Here is a 16204-nt window from a genome sequence, read left to right on the forward strand (position 1 = left end):
GTGTAGTCACAAAAACAGGAGGTGAAGTAGGATTCTGGACAGAGTTCAAAACTTCTGCAAAAGCTACAGTGACCAATGGACTGCATACATCTATAAATGTATATTAATATTCAATGGATCAGTCTACAGATAACAAACTAGCTCAAGGGCATGGAAAATATGACCAAGCAACATCAACGGACCATCTCTATTTCTCCTGCTAAACACATTAACTCCAAAAACAGCATTGCGGCAAAATGAAAATTCTCTTCATTACTGAACTACCACTTACCCATTCAGCATCATCATCATCATCCTCCTCGCAATCTCCGAAACAGGACCCAGGTACTCCATCCTGGACACCTTTCTTCAAAACCCTGATACCCTGTAGATCCACTCGGTGTCCTTTAACCTCAAATGCTCCTTCAAATGCTCCCAGAAGGTCTTTTTCTGAGGGCCAAGTATTCTCAAAAACGTCTGGTGTGGTGGACGGATTTTCGTCAGGCTCCAAATTTTGGGGAATTTCCCTTTCATCAGTGCTGTTGCTTTCTGCCACAAATACAGCTACAAACAAACAGCAAGCACGTGTTAACAGTAGAAAAGCACAGAAAGGAGAGCTAATAGCTGCTTCAGGATGCAAAAAAAGCAACTGCATACCTTGAAGAACTCATGAACTACATGATCTTGCGTTGCCTGGAACTGAGACAACAGGACATATTTACTATTATATTGTGGATACTGAGTTGATTTACACCATAGACTAGATATCAGAATGTCAGTTGCCACGGTATATGCATGGAAATGTGCTATTGCCTTGTGCAGTCACAGATGGATTCCCATAGCATTGTCTATCCTGATGTGTACAGCTTTGATTTGCACTAACAGCGATATTGTTGCAGCATGAGACTAATTATGCTTGATTTCAAATGACTGCCCTGTTATGCGGATGATTTCTATAGTCCATTTTACTGATACATTCATTCGTATTAGAGATGCGTTCTTCAATTTGGCAGGAAAGCAACTATTACAACTTTCAGCTGTGGGAAAGGCAGGGGAAAGTAGGATCTTTTATGATATTGTTTTCTTGAGCACATCAGAAATATTCTGAGCTTAACTCACTTCCAGTCCGTATCTCAGAAAGAGAGACTCCAAGTGGGATCGAAAGGAGACTTCTAAGATTGACTCTTGCCAGAGAGTCACCACACCACACAGATTGCAGCAGCTCACAAAGACACGTTATCATCACCTTCTCAAGGGCAATTGTCCACAAAAAAGCAGGACAAATTTAACCTGGCTAATTACCACCCCAGCAGTTCCCACTCGATCATCGGCAATGTGATGGAAAGTGTCGGCAGAGCTATCAAGCGATACTTACTCAGCAACAATCTGCTCAATGACGCTCAGTTTGGGTTGTGCCAGGGGTCCCTCAGCTTCTGCTGTCATTATAGCCTTGTCCAAACCTGAACAAAAGAGCTGAGTTCCAGAGCTGAGGTGAGAGTGACTGCCCTGGACATCAAAGCAGCATTTAACTCAGTGTGGCATCAAGGAGCCCGAGCAAAACTGGAGTCAATGGGAATCAGGGGCATAAATCTCCACTGTTTGGACTCATACCTTGCACAAAGGAAGATGGCTATGGTAACTGGAGGTCAACCATCACAGTCCGAGGACATCTCTGTGAAAGTTCCTCAGGGGATTCTTCAGTTATTTCATCAACAGCCTTCCCACCATCATAAGATCAGAATTGGGATGGTTGCTGATGATTGCACAACATTCAGCACCATTTGCAATTCCTCAGAAACTGAAGGAGTCTGTGCCCATATGCAGCAAGATCTGGACAATCGCCAGGTTTGGGTTAAGTGGCAAGTAGTATTCACACCATACAAGTGCCAGGCAATGACCATCTCCAAAAAGAGAGAATCTAACATCTCTCCTTTACATGCAATCCTATCAACAGCCATGTGGTTACCCTTGACCAGAAACTTAACTGGACCATTCATATACGTATGGCGGTTACAAGAGCAGGTCAGAGGCTGGGAATTCTGTCACAGGTAACTCACCTCTTGACTCCCCAAAGTTTGTCCACCATCTACAAGTCACAAGTCAGGTGTGTGATGGAATACACTCCACTTGCCTGGATGAGTGCAGCTCCAACAATATTCAAGAAGCTCAGCAGCATCCGGGACAAAGCAGCCCATTTGATTGGCATCCCTTCCACAAACATTCACCCCCCACCACCAAGGCACGGTAGCGGCAGTGCGTACCATCTACAAGATGCAGGAACTCACAAAGGCTCCTTAGACAGCACTTCCAAACCCACAACCACTACCACCTGGAAGGATAAGGACAGTAAACACATCAGAGCATCACCACCTGCAAGCTCCCTTCCAAGCCAAACAAATCCTGACTTGGAACTATATTGTCACTCCTTCACCGTTGCTGCATCAATATCCTGGAATTCCCTTTCCAGCTGCACTGTGGATGTTCCTAGAACACACAGACTGTGATTCAAGAGTTATGTTGGGGCTGTACTCACTGGCGTCAAGAAAAATGAGAGGTGACCTTATTAAACAAAGAACAAAGAACTGTACAGCACAGGAACAGGCCCTTTAGCCCACTAAACCTGCGCCAATCACATTGTCCTATCTGGACCAACCGCTTATATCCCTCTATTCCCCATCTGTTCAGATGCCTATCCACATAAGTCTTAAATGTCACTAACGTATCTGCCTCAACCACCTCACTGGGCAGTGCATTCCAGGCCCCCACCACCCTCAGTGTAAAAAAGACTTCTCCCGCACACCTCCACTGAACCTTTCTCCCCTTATCTTCAACTTCTGCCCCCTTGTAATTGTCATTTCTGCCCTGGAAAAAAACTTCCAACTGTTCACCTTATCTATGCCCCTCACAATTTTATAAACTTCTATCAGGTCATCCTCCGCCTCCGTCTTTCCAGGGAGAACAATTCCAGTTTATTCAATCTCTCCTCATAGCTAATACCCTCCATAGCAGGCAACATCCTGGTAAACCTTCTCTGTCCTCCCTCCAAATCCTCCATGTCCTTCTGGTAGTCTGGCACCCAGAATTGGACACAGTATTGCAAATGAGGCCTAACCAACGTTTTATATAACTGTAACATAATTTGCCAACTTTTATACTCGATGCCCGTCCGATGAAGGCAAGCGTGCCATATGCTTTCTTCATCACCTTTTCCATGTGCTGCCACTTTTAAGGATCTGTGGACCTGTGCTCCCAGATCTCTGTGTGTGTCTGTGTTCCTGACGGTTCTGCCATTTATTTTATTGCTCCCACCAGAATTGGATCTACCAAAATGCATCACCTCTCATTTGTCCGGATTAAATTCCATCTGCCATTTCTCTGCCCAATTTTCCCAGCCTATTTCCTGCTGTATTCTCTGACAATCTTCATCACTATCCACAACTCCAGCAATCTTACTATCATCCGCAAACTTGCTAATCAGACCCGCTACATTTTCTTCCAAGTCATTTATATATATTATAAACAACAGCGGTCACAGCACTGATCCCTGCAGAACACCACTAGTTACAGACCTCCATTTAGAAAAACACCCTTCCACCGCTACCCTCTGTCTTTCATGGCCAAGCCAGTTCTGAATCCATCTAACTAGTTCACCCTTGATCCCATGTGATTCAACCTTTTGTACCAGCCTGCGATGAGGGACCTTGTCAAATGCTTTACTAAAGCCTATGTAGACAACATCCACAGCCCTTTCCTCGTCAATAATTTTTGTCACTTCCTCAAAAAACTCAGTCAAATTAGTGAGCCATGACCTCCCTTGTACAAAACAATGCTGTCGGTCGGTAATAAGACCATTCACTTCCAAATGTGTACAGATCCTATCCCTCAGAATCTTCTCCAACAATTTCACCATCACTGACATTAAGTTCACCGACCTATCATTACCCGAGTTATCCTTGCTACCCTTCTTAAATAACGGGACAACATTGGCTATCCTCCAATCCTCTGGGACCTCATCTGAGGCCAACAAGGAAACAAAGATTTCTGTTAGAGGCCAGCAATTTCCTCTCTCGTCTTCCTCAGTAACCTGGGATAGATGCCATCTGACCCTGGGGATTTGTCTACCTTAATGTTTTTTTATACACCTAATACTTCCTCCCTCGTAATGATGACTTCTCTAGAGGATTTACATATCCCTCGGAGATACCACCAATCAACGTGTCCCTCTCCTTTGTGAATACCGATACAAAGTACTCATTAAGGATCTCACCCACTTCCTTTGGTTTTACGCATAATTTCCCTCCTTTGTCCTCGAGTGAACCAACCATTTCTCCAGCTACCCTCTTGTTCCTATATGTATATAAAAAATGCCTTGGGATTCTCCTTAATCCTGCTTGTCAAGGATGTTTTGTGACCCCTATTTTCCCCCAACTCCCTGTTTGAATAGTTTTCTACTTTCCCTATATTCTTCAAGTGCTTCATCTGTTTTTAGTTGCCTAGACCTTAAGTAGACATTCTTTATCTTTCTGACTAGACAAACAATTTCCCTAGACATCCATGGTTCCAGAATCCTGCCTTTCCTTTCTTTTCATAGGCACATGCCTGTCCTGCACTCCAATCAACTGCTTCTTAAAAGACTCCCACATGCCAGATGTGGATTTACCCTCAAACAGCCTCTCCCAAACAACAGCCTCCAAATCCTGCCTAATCCGGCTGTAGTTAGCCTTCCCCCAATTTAGCACCTTAACCCTAGGACAACACTTGTCCTTTTCCATGAGATCTGAAAACTTACGTAATTGTGGTCACTGTTCACCACATGTTCCCCCACTGCAGCTTTGATGACCTGGCTGGGCTCATTCCCTAGTACTAGGTCCAGTATAGCCCCCTCTCCAGATGGACTCCTACATATTGTTCCAAAAAACCTTCCTGGACACACTTAACAAATTCCTCACCTTCCGGACCCCCAGCCCCAAGGGATTTCCAGTCAATCTGAGGAAAATTAAAGTCTCCCACTACAACAAACCGATTATTTCTATATCTGTCCAGAATCTGCTTACATACCTGTTCAACTTCCTGTGGGCTGTTGGGAAGCCTGCAGTACACACCCATCATAGTGACTGCTCCTTTCCTGTTTCTGAGCTCTACCCACAGTGTCTCGTTACATGATTCTTCCAAAGTGTCCTCCCTCTGTACAGCTGTAATATGTTCCCTAACCAGTATTGCAACTCCCCCACCTTTTTTGTCTTCCCCTCTGTCTCGCCTAAGACACCTATATCCCGGAACATTTATCTGCCAGTCCTGTCCCTCTTTTAACCAAGTCTCTGTTACCGCAACCACATCCAATTTCCGCGTATGAATCAAGACTCTAAGTTCATCTGTCTTATCTGTTATACTCCTTGCATTGAAGCAGATACACCCCAGACCTCCAGGCCCACTGAATTCGACCTCCCTCAGCCTGCTCTTCCTCTTAGCTAGCCTGGCCTTGGTTCCATGCTCATCCACAGTCTCTACACTTGCTGAACTATTGTTCTGATTCCCACTCCCCTGCCACACTAGCTTAAACCCTTGAACCACACTAGCAAATCTCCCAGCCAGGATATTGGTGCTGCTCCAGTTCAGGTGTAAATAGGCCTTCTTGCACAGGCCCCACCTTCCCTGGAAGACATCCCAATGATCCACAAATCTGAAGCCCTCCCCCTCCTGCACCAGTTCTTTAGCCACATGTTCAGCTGCACGATCTCCCTGTTCCTCGCCTCACTAGCATGTAGCATGGCGAGTAATCCGAAGATTACTACTCTCGAGGTCCTGCTTTTTAATCTTCTACCTAACTCCCTGAATTGTTGTTGCAGGACCTCGTTACTTTTTCTACCTATGTCATTCGTGCCAATGTGGACAATGACATCTGTCTGATTTCCCTCCCATTGTAGGATGCTTTGTACCTGCTCAGGAACATCCAGGACCCTGGCACCAGTAAGGCAAACTACCATCCTGGAGTCCCTTTCGCAGCCACAGAAGCACCTATCTGTGCCCCTGACTATTGAATCCCCTTGCACTATTGCTTTGCTACGCTTTGTACCCCTCCTCTGTGCAGCAAGGCTTGGCATGGTTTCTTCGCTCTGGCCACTGCTGTTGCTGTACCCTGATGGACCTTCCTCCTCATCCGCATCAAAAATGGCATACGTGTTAGATAGGGGGACAGCCATACAGAACCCCTGCACTTGCTGCCTACGCAGTCTGGTGGTCACCCATCTATCTTCCTGCACTTTAGGTGTGACCACATCTCTGTAGCTATTACCTACAACAATTTCAGCTAACTGTATGCTCCTCAGTGCTTCCAGCTGCTGCTCTTTCCGATCCATTCGTTCAGTGAGCATCTGCAACTGTATGCACTTCCCACAGATGTAGCCCTCAGGGACACTTGAAGTGTCCATGATACCCCACATCTCGCAGGAGTAGCACACACCCCCACCAATTGACAGCTCTTTCCCTCTATTGGTTGTTAAATTAAAAACTAAATACTGAGACATATAGTAGCCTCAGGGGGCTTGACAGGGTAGATGCTGAGAGGTTGTTTCCCCTAGTGGGAGAGTCTAAGAGCAGAGGGCATAATCTCAGTAAGGGGTTGCCCAATTATGACAGAGGCGAGGAAGAATTTCTTCTCAGTCGGTACTGAATCTTTACTGCAGAGGGCAGTAGATGCTGGGTAGTTTTTTTTTGTATTTTTATTCCAATTCAATCAAATCCAATTCAGAGTCTCAACAAGTTGAGACATTCCTGATCCAAGCTGACAAGACAGGGCTCTCACCTCTGGGTAGTTAAGTATGTTGAAGTTGAGATAGACAGATTTGTAATAAGTAAGGGAATCAAGGGTTATGAGGATAAGACGGGAAAGCAGAGTTGAAGATTCTCACATCAGAGCAGTTATGATCTCATTGAATGGCGGAGCAGACGCGATGGGCAGAATGGTCTACTTCTGCTCCTAGAGATTATGGTCTTATCTATAATTCTGACAGTTACACAGCAATACTTTGTCTCTGATGAGTCACTTTCCTGAACAATGCAGCTCCTCCCTTTTTCATAAGCTATTCTGTTTTGTTGAATGTCCCTGTTTTGCCCCTTTTGGTATTTTGTTTTAGCATTCTTTAAAAAATATTCTTAGTTCTGGTTTTATATTGCTTGTTAATTGTTTTGCAATGTCAACCTTATGAAGTGTTTATTCCAAATGACAGGAAGAAACCTGAAATAACTTAGGAGAAATATTGAAAAAGGCACCCTTTATGGGAGAAAGATCCGACAGCAAATATAAGCAGTTACCCAAAGCCCAATTTTTAGAATTTCTCTGGGCTCAATCTCATGGCCAAACTACAGAATATTAATCGGAATGTCAAGGTATGGTGTTGCCGGTGTTGGACTGGGGTAGTCACAGTAAGTAGTCTCACAACACCAGGTTAAAGTCCAACAGGTTTATTTGGTAGCACGAGCTTTCGGAGCGCCGCTCCTTTATCAAGTGTGTGCACTCACCTGATGAAGGAGCAGCGCTCCGAAAGTTCGTGCTACCAAATAAACCTGTTGGACTTTAACCTGGAATGTCAAGGGTCAGTAATGTAGCAACAACCTTTACTCTATCGTGGGAATCACAATATAGATTTTATCACCAAGGAATGATAAGAGGGAAAGAAAGGTTTATTTGGCCCATCATGCCTGCCTGATCAGCCATCATCTCAGTAAACTGACAGGCTTGAGTGATTAAATGGCTGCCTCCTGTTCCTATTTTAGAAGTCAGCTAGAAAATGAGAAATAAATACTTCCATCATCAATAAATGCAACCCAGCCATCACGCTAACTCACAAAGGTGACTCAGAATTTCTTTCCTTTATGATTGCTGCTGACAATGTTTTAAAAAAGTCCTCTTCCTCCCAGTAGACACCCATCTGCCTTACAACATTCCTTCAAACAGATATCATACAATGAGTATGCTATTTGAATAGGGGGTAAGGATTTTAGTAGGTACAAATCTACATTGCATTTGACTCTTGCCAAGTCTAAAGGCTTGGTGTTGCCGAGGGATGTAAAATCAAAGCCTGCTTATTGGCATAACCTGTCATTCCTGTAACTTACACAACAATTTTTCACCTAATCTGTAGATTATTATTATAATTCTGTTGCTTTAATTATTTGAACTCCTGTTCTGGATGCCACTGGAAAATACTGTTTTCGGTCAAATTTTACAAGTCTGCATTACAATTGTAATTACTACACAAATATGCCTTTTGGAATCAGTAGGCAACAGAGTGCTCAATTTAAATATTCACAAGTTTATATGTCCATCACAAACTCTTTTGGGTGGTGCAGTGGTAATGTCACTGGAATGGTAACCCAGGAAACAAGGCTCTGGGGACATGGGTTTAAATCCCACCATGGCAGCTGATGAAATTTAAAATTCAGTTCATAAATCTGGAACATAAAGCTCGCCTCAGTAATGGGTGAGCTTGTTGCAAAAACCCATCTGGTTTAGTAACGTGCTTTAGGGGAGGCAATCTGCCATCCTTACCCGGTCTGGCCTACATGTGACTCCAGACCCACAGCGATGTGGTTGGTTTTTAGCTGTCCTCTGAAATTGTCCCGGTTAAAACGGGCAATTAGGGATGGGCAATAAATGTTGGCCTTGCCAGTGATGCCCTCAGCCTATGAAAGAATAAAAACTAAGAAAGGGACTCACTTTTAGGCTCAGATGGTGAAGAATCCCCAGCTGGGTCTCTGGACACTTGAAAAAGTTCTTCTTTGGTGGTTTCCTCCGAGGACTCAATTATCCTCTCTGGATCAGCAAAATACTTTTGATGCTCATGAGCTGATAAGTCCTTCTGACTGCTGTAACAATGATCTTCTAGGAATAAGAACAGGGAACGACATGTATGTTTTACATGTTATACTGGATTTGCAAAACTTGCACATTTATATAAAAGGTTGGAGAAAACTAAATAGCTAAACATCATTCATTTTAAAAAGTAATCGTGCTACTTGGTGAGAAATTTAATTTTCAACTTATCACAAAACCAGAAAAAGCTGGAAATACTCAACAGTTCAGGCAGCATGCGAGAAGAGAGTTAATGTTTCAGGTCGATGACCATTCCTTTCCAATTTTCCAGCCATGTTTAAATGCAAGTTGTAATGGTCATTTCAATATTCATAGAAACATAGAAAACTACAGCACAAAACAGGCCCTTCGGCCCCACAAGTTGTGCCGAACATATCCCTACCTTTTAGGCCTACCTATAACCCTCCATCCTATTAAGTCCCATGTACTCATCCAGGAGTCTCTTAAAAGACCCTATTGAGTTTGCCTCCACCACCACTGACAGCAGCCGATTCCACTCGCCCACCACCCTCTGTGTGAAAAACTTCCCCCTAACATTTCCTCTGTACCTACCCCCCAGCACCTTAAACCTGTGTCCTCTCGTAGCAGACATTTCCACCCTGGGAAAAAGCCTCTGAGAGTCCACCCGATCTATGCCTCTCAACATCTTATATACCTCTATTGGGTCTCCTCTCATCCTACGTCTCTCCAAGGAGAAAAGACCGAGCTCCCTCAGCCTATCCTCATAAGGCATGCCACTCAATCCAGGCAACATCCTTGTAAATCTCTATCACATATATCTCTATAAACCTAATTCACATTTAGAAAATTAGGTTAATGAACATTAACTGTGATGTGGAGATGCCGGCGTTGGACTGGGGTGGGCACAGTAGGTAGTCTCACAACACCAGGTTAAAGTCCAACAGGTTTATTTGGCAGCACGAGCTTTCGGAGTACTGCCCCTTCATCAGCTGAATGTCATTAACATTAACTGGTCACATACATCAAAGTCAAGATTTCTATTATTTGCAGTGAAATCATGAATACTTTAGTTGTTAAACTGTGACTGAATTTACAACAAATAGCCCAATATTGCCAACAAATTGTATGTACTTATGTGAAGTTTCAGTGCCTGTATTTTCAAATGAACGAGAAAAGAGTAACTGTCCCTACTTGGAATCATAGTTTCCTGCTGACCAATACCACATATTCCATATATACTTTTCCCTCTGTCTCCCACGTAGAGCAGCTTTTAAATTTCATCAGATCTTTTGGCCATTCTCCTAGTCATCCATTCCTCAAACCCAGTTAGGTGGCACGGTGGTTAGCACTGCTGCCTCACAGCGCCAGGGACCCAGGTTCAATTCTGGCCTTGGGTCAATGTCTGTGTGGAGTTTGCATATTCTCCCCGTGTCTGCCTGGGTTTCCTCCGGGTTCTCCGGTTTCCTAAGTTGTGTGGGTTAGGTTGATTGGCCATGCTAAATGGTCCCTAGTGTCAGGGGGATTAGCAGGGTAAACGTGTGGGGTTACGGCAATAGGGCCTGGGTGGGATTGTGGTTGGTACAGACTCGATGGGCCCAACGGCCTCCTTCTGCACTGTAGAGATTCTATGAATTCTATGAAAATGCAACAGACAGGTGTGGAGACAAAGTGGCAATCCACATAAAAACACAATCTCCTGTGACATAGCACACAGAATCTTCAGGCTAAGCAAGGTTAGACAGGATAAGAGATAATTTGATCAAAGTACTCAGGCAGAATTCCCTTTTTAAAACCAAATGTTTTTTATATAATATTTCCTCATTTTATAATTCATACTTGATCAGCAAAACTTGAAGTTGGAAAGTAGAGAAGTTGGTTGGGGTCAGAAGATTATAAGAAATAGGAACATGAGTAGGTAGTTCGGCTTCTTGAGCCTGCTCCGCCATTCAATAAGATCACGGCTGATCCAAAATTCCTCACGTCCACTTTCCAACCCTTTCCCCTTAACTCTTGATTCCCTTACTGATCAAAAATCTATCACAGCCTTAAATATACACAAGGACTCCACCCCCACAGCTGTGTGTGGCAAGGAGCTCCAAAGACTCTCAACCCTCAGAGAAGAAATTCCTCCTCAGCTCACTGTTAAATTGACACCCCTTTATTCTGAGACGATGTCCTCTGGCCCTAGACTCTCCCATGAGGGGAAACATCCTCTCAGCATTTACCCTGTCAAGCCCCTTACGAATCCTAATGAGTAGAGTCCTAACCTGTTTAACCTTTCCTCATAAGACAATCCCTCCATATCGGGGTCCACCCCAGTGAACTTTCTCTGAACTGCCTCCAATAGAAGTTTCTCTCCAAGTATGAGCTTACAAGCTGTGAGGTGTAAAACAGAAACTAACTACAGCACCAGCTAACAGAGGGTATAATTACATCAGCTGTTTCCATTATAATCATGGAAGAGGAGATTATGATGCAATATATGCAGGCACAAAATTTTTAATACTCAATTTTAATTAAAAAAGCAACTAATTGTCACTTATATGATTCTGATGCTCTCTTTCCCTTCCCTGTCTGAAAGCTCAACTCCCTGTCCCAATAATTATGGGAGTAAAAATAAGTTAATTAGCATGCGAGTCTTTTGATGCTCAAATACCAGCAAGCTCGATTGGAGAGAGTGTGCTGAAACATCTGTGCAGAGCAAAGGAACGAAATGATGTAGTGGTTGGTCCAGCTGTCAACTACAAGGTGGTTCTGCACAAAGCGATATAAGTGTGTGCAACAATGGTGTCTGATCAAAGAGTGGCAGGGTCTACTCAGCCTTCTGCCGTGTGCAAGCCTTACTATATCGCAAAGGAGGCGGTGGCGGCTGGGTACAACATCCTGGAAATGCTGTAAGGTGCAAGGTATACAGCAAACTTACTTCATCAGGCAGCCCTCGGGATGCCGCCAGTGTGATAGCAACCACTTACTGGTTGGGAGAAGTAGTTATAATGGAGAAGGTACAGAAAAGATTTTTCAGAATATCAAAACTGAGAGTTGCACCTATCAAAGGAGATGGAGTACATTGGGGTTCTCTGTAATGGTTTAACCAGTCACTCAGTTCAAGGACAATTAGAGATGAATGACACATGTTGGCCTTGCCAGCAATACCTGCATCCCATGAAAGAATAAAGCAAAAATAAAGCAGAACAGAACTAGCATTGCAAAAATGGGAGATGGGGGAAATCGTTATTAGCCCTCACGATTTCACAAGTGATGATGTTGCAACTCAACTGGAAAATAGTGCGATTATCCTTGAAGGTTATCTATAAAGCTTCACCTATATCACCACCCTCTGGATCTTCTGGGTTCGTTCCATCATACTGATCCCTGAAAATTCCATCTCATCGATCTTCAAGTTTCTGCTTCTCTTAACCATGATCCTACAAAGCTGCGAGCACACCTTCACCATCTTAGACCTCCATCCAGAATCATGTTGAAAACTGCCATCACCCCTCCCTGCCCCAACGCCCAGGACTGAACGATGCTGATAACAGATTACTTGCGTCAAGATTCCAAACTACTGCTAAATAAGTACTCTACTTTCAGCACAGGTTTTAAGATAGTGTTCCTCAGCCCTTCCAGTGACGAGTTTAATCAGCCAAGTAAAATTGCCACAATCTTTCTGAAGTCATGCATCTAGCCTACCATTCTAGGCAACATATTATGAATGTGTCATCATGTGGTGCAAGAGTTAGTTTTCATGATAGTCTGGCAATAAATGTAAAACCCCTCAAATTGACACCATAAACTATCAGTCCATTCATTATCATTTACGATGGATCCCAAATGGGCACACTTACAACTTATGAGGTTCTCAACATTTGGAAACCATTAACAAGTCTCGTTCCAAGAGTATCTGCTCTCGATTCATGGTCATCTGATTTAGATTGGGAAGCTGTGCCAAGAAACACATGGAGAACATTCCAACATAAAAAGCAAGGACTTGGTCTTTCTCCAGGATTACTGCCAATTTTATCTTCTCTTTTTCTCTTGGCAGGAATAACCTAACAGCCAGTTCCTGCCTGGGTTCCCTTCTGATTCTGACATTTGGGAGACACAAAGATTCTATAGTAGCAACAAGTTGAGATGAAATACGCCATTTGAAGTACAAAAGTCATAGATTTAAGTTAATTACTGATCATGGTGGGTACTAAATTATATTATAATTCTTGCTCTGTAATTGCTCCATCATTAACGTCTGTGTCTTCAGTTGTCAGAGCCCTTAGCTCTGGGAAATATCTTCACCTCCCTTTTCTTCTTTAAGAATCTCATGGGTAAGATGGGTATAGAGGGATATGGGCCAAATGCGGGCAATTGGGACTGGCTTATAGGCCAGTGAGCTTGATGTCCGTGGTAGGGAAATTGTTGGAGAAGATTCTTAGAGATAGGATCTATACACATTTAGAACTGAATAGTCTAATTAGCGATAGACAACATGGTTTTGTACGAGGGAGGTCATGCCTCACAAATTTGGTTGAGTTTTTTGAGGAGGTGACAAAAATGATTGATGAGGGAAGGGCCGTGGATGTCATCTACATGGATTTTAGTAAAGCATTTGGCAAGGTCCCTCATGGCAGGCTGGTGCAAAAGGTTAAATCTCACGGGATCAAAGGTGAACTAGCTAGATGGGTACAGAACTGGCTTGGCCATAGAAGGCAGAGGGTAGCAGTGGAGGGTCTTTTTCTGATTGGAGGTCTGTGACTAGTGGTGTTCCGCAGGGCTCTGTACTGGGACCTCTGCTGTTTGTGATATATATAAATGATTTGGAAGAAGATGTAGGTAGTCTGATCAGTAAGTTTGCGGATGACACAAAGATTGCTGGAGTTGCGGATAGTGATGAACATTGTCAGAGAATACAGCAGGGTATAGATACGCTGGAAAATTGGGCGGAGAAATGGCAGATGGAATTTAATCCAGATAAATGTGAAGTGATGCATTTTGGTAGATCTAATGCAGGAGGGAGCTATACAATAAATGGCAGAACCATCAGGAGTATGGACACACAGAGGGATCCGGGTGTGCAAGTCCACAGATCCTTAAAGGTGGCAGCATAGGTGGAAAAGGTGGTGAAGAAGGCATATGGCATGTTTGCCTTTATTGGACGGGGCATAGAGTATAAAAGTTGGCATATGATGTTGCAGTTATATAGAACGTTGGTTAGGCCACATTTGGAATACTGCGTCCAGTTCTGGTCACCACACTACCAGAAGGACGTGGAGGCTTTGGAGAGAGTGCAGAAAAGGTTTACCAGGATGTTGCCTGGTATGGAGGGTATTAGCTATGAGGTGAGATTGAGTAAACTAGTTGTTCTCCCTGGAAAGACGGAGGTTGCGGGGCGACCTAATAGAAGTTTATAAAATTATGAAGGGCATAGATAGGGTGAACAGTTGGAAGCTTTTTCCCAGGTCAGAAATGACAAACACAAGGGGTCACAAGTTCAAGGTAAGGGGGGCAAGGTTCAATACAGATATGCGGGGGACGTATTTTACACAGAGGGTGGTGGGGGACTGGAATGCACTACCAAGCAAGGTGGTTGAGGCAGACACGTTAGGATCATTTAAGACTTATCTAGATAGCCACGTGAACAGACTGGGAATAGAGGGATACAAACGGATGGTCTAGTTAGGAACACATGATCGGTGCAGGCTTGGAGGGCCGAAGGGCCTGTTCCAGAGCTGTATTGTTCTTTGTTCTTTGGGGTTTTAAGAAAAAGGGAGGCATGGACAAGTTGGGCCGAAGGGCCTCTTTCCATGCTGTAAACCACTATGACTCTAATCTCCTTAACATTGATCTCTTTGACAAGCTTTCAACAGCCATCCTAATAACCTTTTCTTGCAGTTTGGTGTCAATTTTCTTTTTGATAACGCACCTTGCAACATTTACTGCATTAAAGGTGCTATATAAATATAAGTTATTGTTGTAATGTGTTGCAGAATAAGCTAGTTCTGGTCACCTACATCATATGTGGGTGATGTTTTAAGAGCGTTACCAAGCACTGACTGGAGCATAGAATGTTTTCCATTAAAAGAAAATAAAACTTACCATAAACATTCCACTTTTGTTTACATAAACAGCAAAATTATTTGAAAATAACATTGGGGAATATTTATTGAAGTTTACTGAAACATTTTAAACCATCCTTCTGGGTTTTTCTGTTTCCTCTTCACTTGTGATTCTGCACAAAAGATGAATCTTAACCCAGGCTCTGTGTTTAAGACATTCCATTTGAAATTTAAACACTAAACAACACAGTTTAAAACCACACACTGAATAAAAAACAGATGTCGGAAAGTAATTCTCTGAACTCCCTTCAGGTAACATATTTTGCATCCATTCAGGATGGCGATTTAGGCTTCAGCGGGTTTCACAGACAGCCTTTGGTCCAACACAAAATACAATTAAAGTACAGCCCTACAGTATTTCCCAGTAATAATGCCTAATTATCTGAAACTCTGAGCAATTGTTTGGCCTTCCATTACTCTTCCAGTCCCAACCCATTTAACTTCATATGATTATCCAAAAAACAGTGATACACACTGATTTATTTGTCTGAAGAGTTTATCAATCAGATTCCTTGCTGTTTAATAGTTAACCAACATTACTAACCACGTTCTAAAAATTAGAAATACCCAGCATTTCTGGCAGCATCTGCAAAAACCAAAATAGCTAACGTTTCAGGTCGATGACCTTTCACCAGATGATCTGATTTGGACTTGGCCAACTAAGGATTCCTCAGGCTCCATCACCTTTCCTCTTCCATTCTTACTCACATTAATGACCAACTGGAAGCATAATTTTATCCATCCTATTTTCATTCACTTCCTTTAAGCCATACAGTAAGTAGTCTCACAACACCAGGTTGAAGTCCAACAGGTTTATTTGATATCACGAGCCTTTGGAGCGCTGCTCCTTTATCAGGTGAGACCATCACCATAACGTCCTTGGTGCACACAGCTTCCAACCTCCTCTCAGTGCAATGGCTCAAATAAATCAGAAAAAAGTGGGTGTGTAACATTCAAGACACTCAATGCTGATGGGAGGAAGGAAAATCTGAGAAAAGCCAGAAATTCAACAGCATAAAATGACGTGGGGAAGAATGACTAGGAAATTTCAGCACAGTGAGAATATTAAGACGAAGAACAACATGCAGGATGTTTTATTTGTGGTGTAAGAGGAACAAGGGGGAGAACTTCAGAGCAGCAATGTCTTGGACTGATTTTTAAAGGAAACCAAAGTCCACAACAGACAGAGGCTGAAGGCAAGAGAAACATCAACTGTCTTAAGTTGTTTTTCTGGCATCTTCTCTGGAAGTAGGTGAGAAAGGTGATAGAAGGATCTTGTCAAATA

The 16204-nt window shown here is 43.2% G+C and overlaps 1 protein-coding gene across 4 annotated transcripts in view; it reads right to left on the reverse strand.

The window, feature by feature from the left end:
• ttc17 (tetratricopeptide repeat domain 17) overlaps positions 1-16204 on the reverse strand; it is a 103554-nt gene that overhangs the window by 21564 nt on the left and 65786 nt on the right. For all 4 annotated transcript variants that reach the window (XM_078221060.1, XM_078221057.1, XM_078221058.1 and 1 more), the window contains 2 exons: positions 8696-8860; positions 272-543 (listed from right to left, as the gene is read on the reverse strand). In XM_078221060.1, the coding sequence (XP_078077186.1) occupies positions 272-543; positions 8696-8860 (437 nt within the window). The remainder of the gene's footprint in view (positions 1-271; positions 544-8695; positions 8861-16204) is intronic.

The sequence above is a fragment of the Mustelus asterias genome, chromosome 9 (genome assembly GCF_964213995.1).
Source record: "Mustelus asterias chromosome 9, sMusAst1.hap1.1, whole genome shotgun sequence".
Classification (NCBI taxonomy): Eukaryota; Metazoa; Chordata; class Chondrichthyes; order Carcharhiniformes; family Triakidae; genus Mustelus; species Mustelus asterias.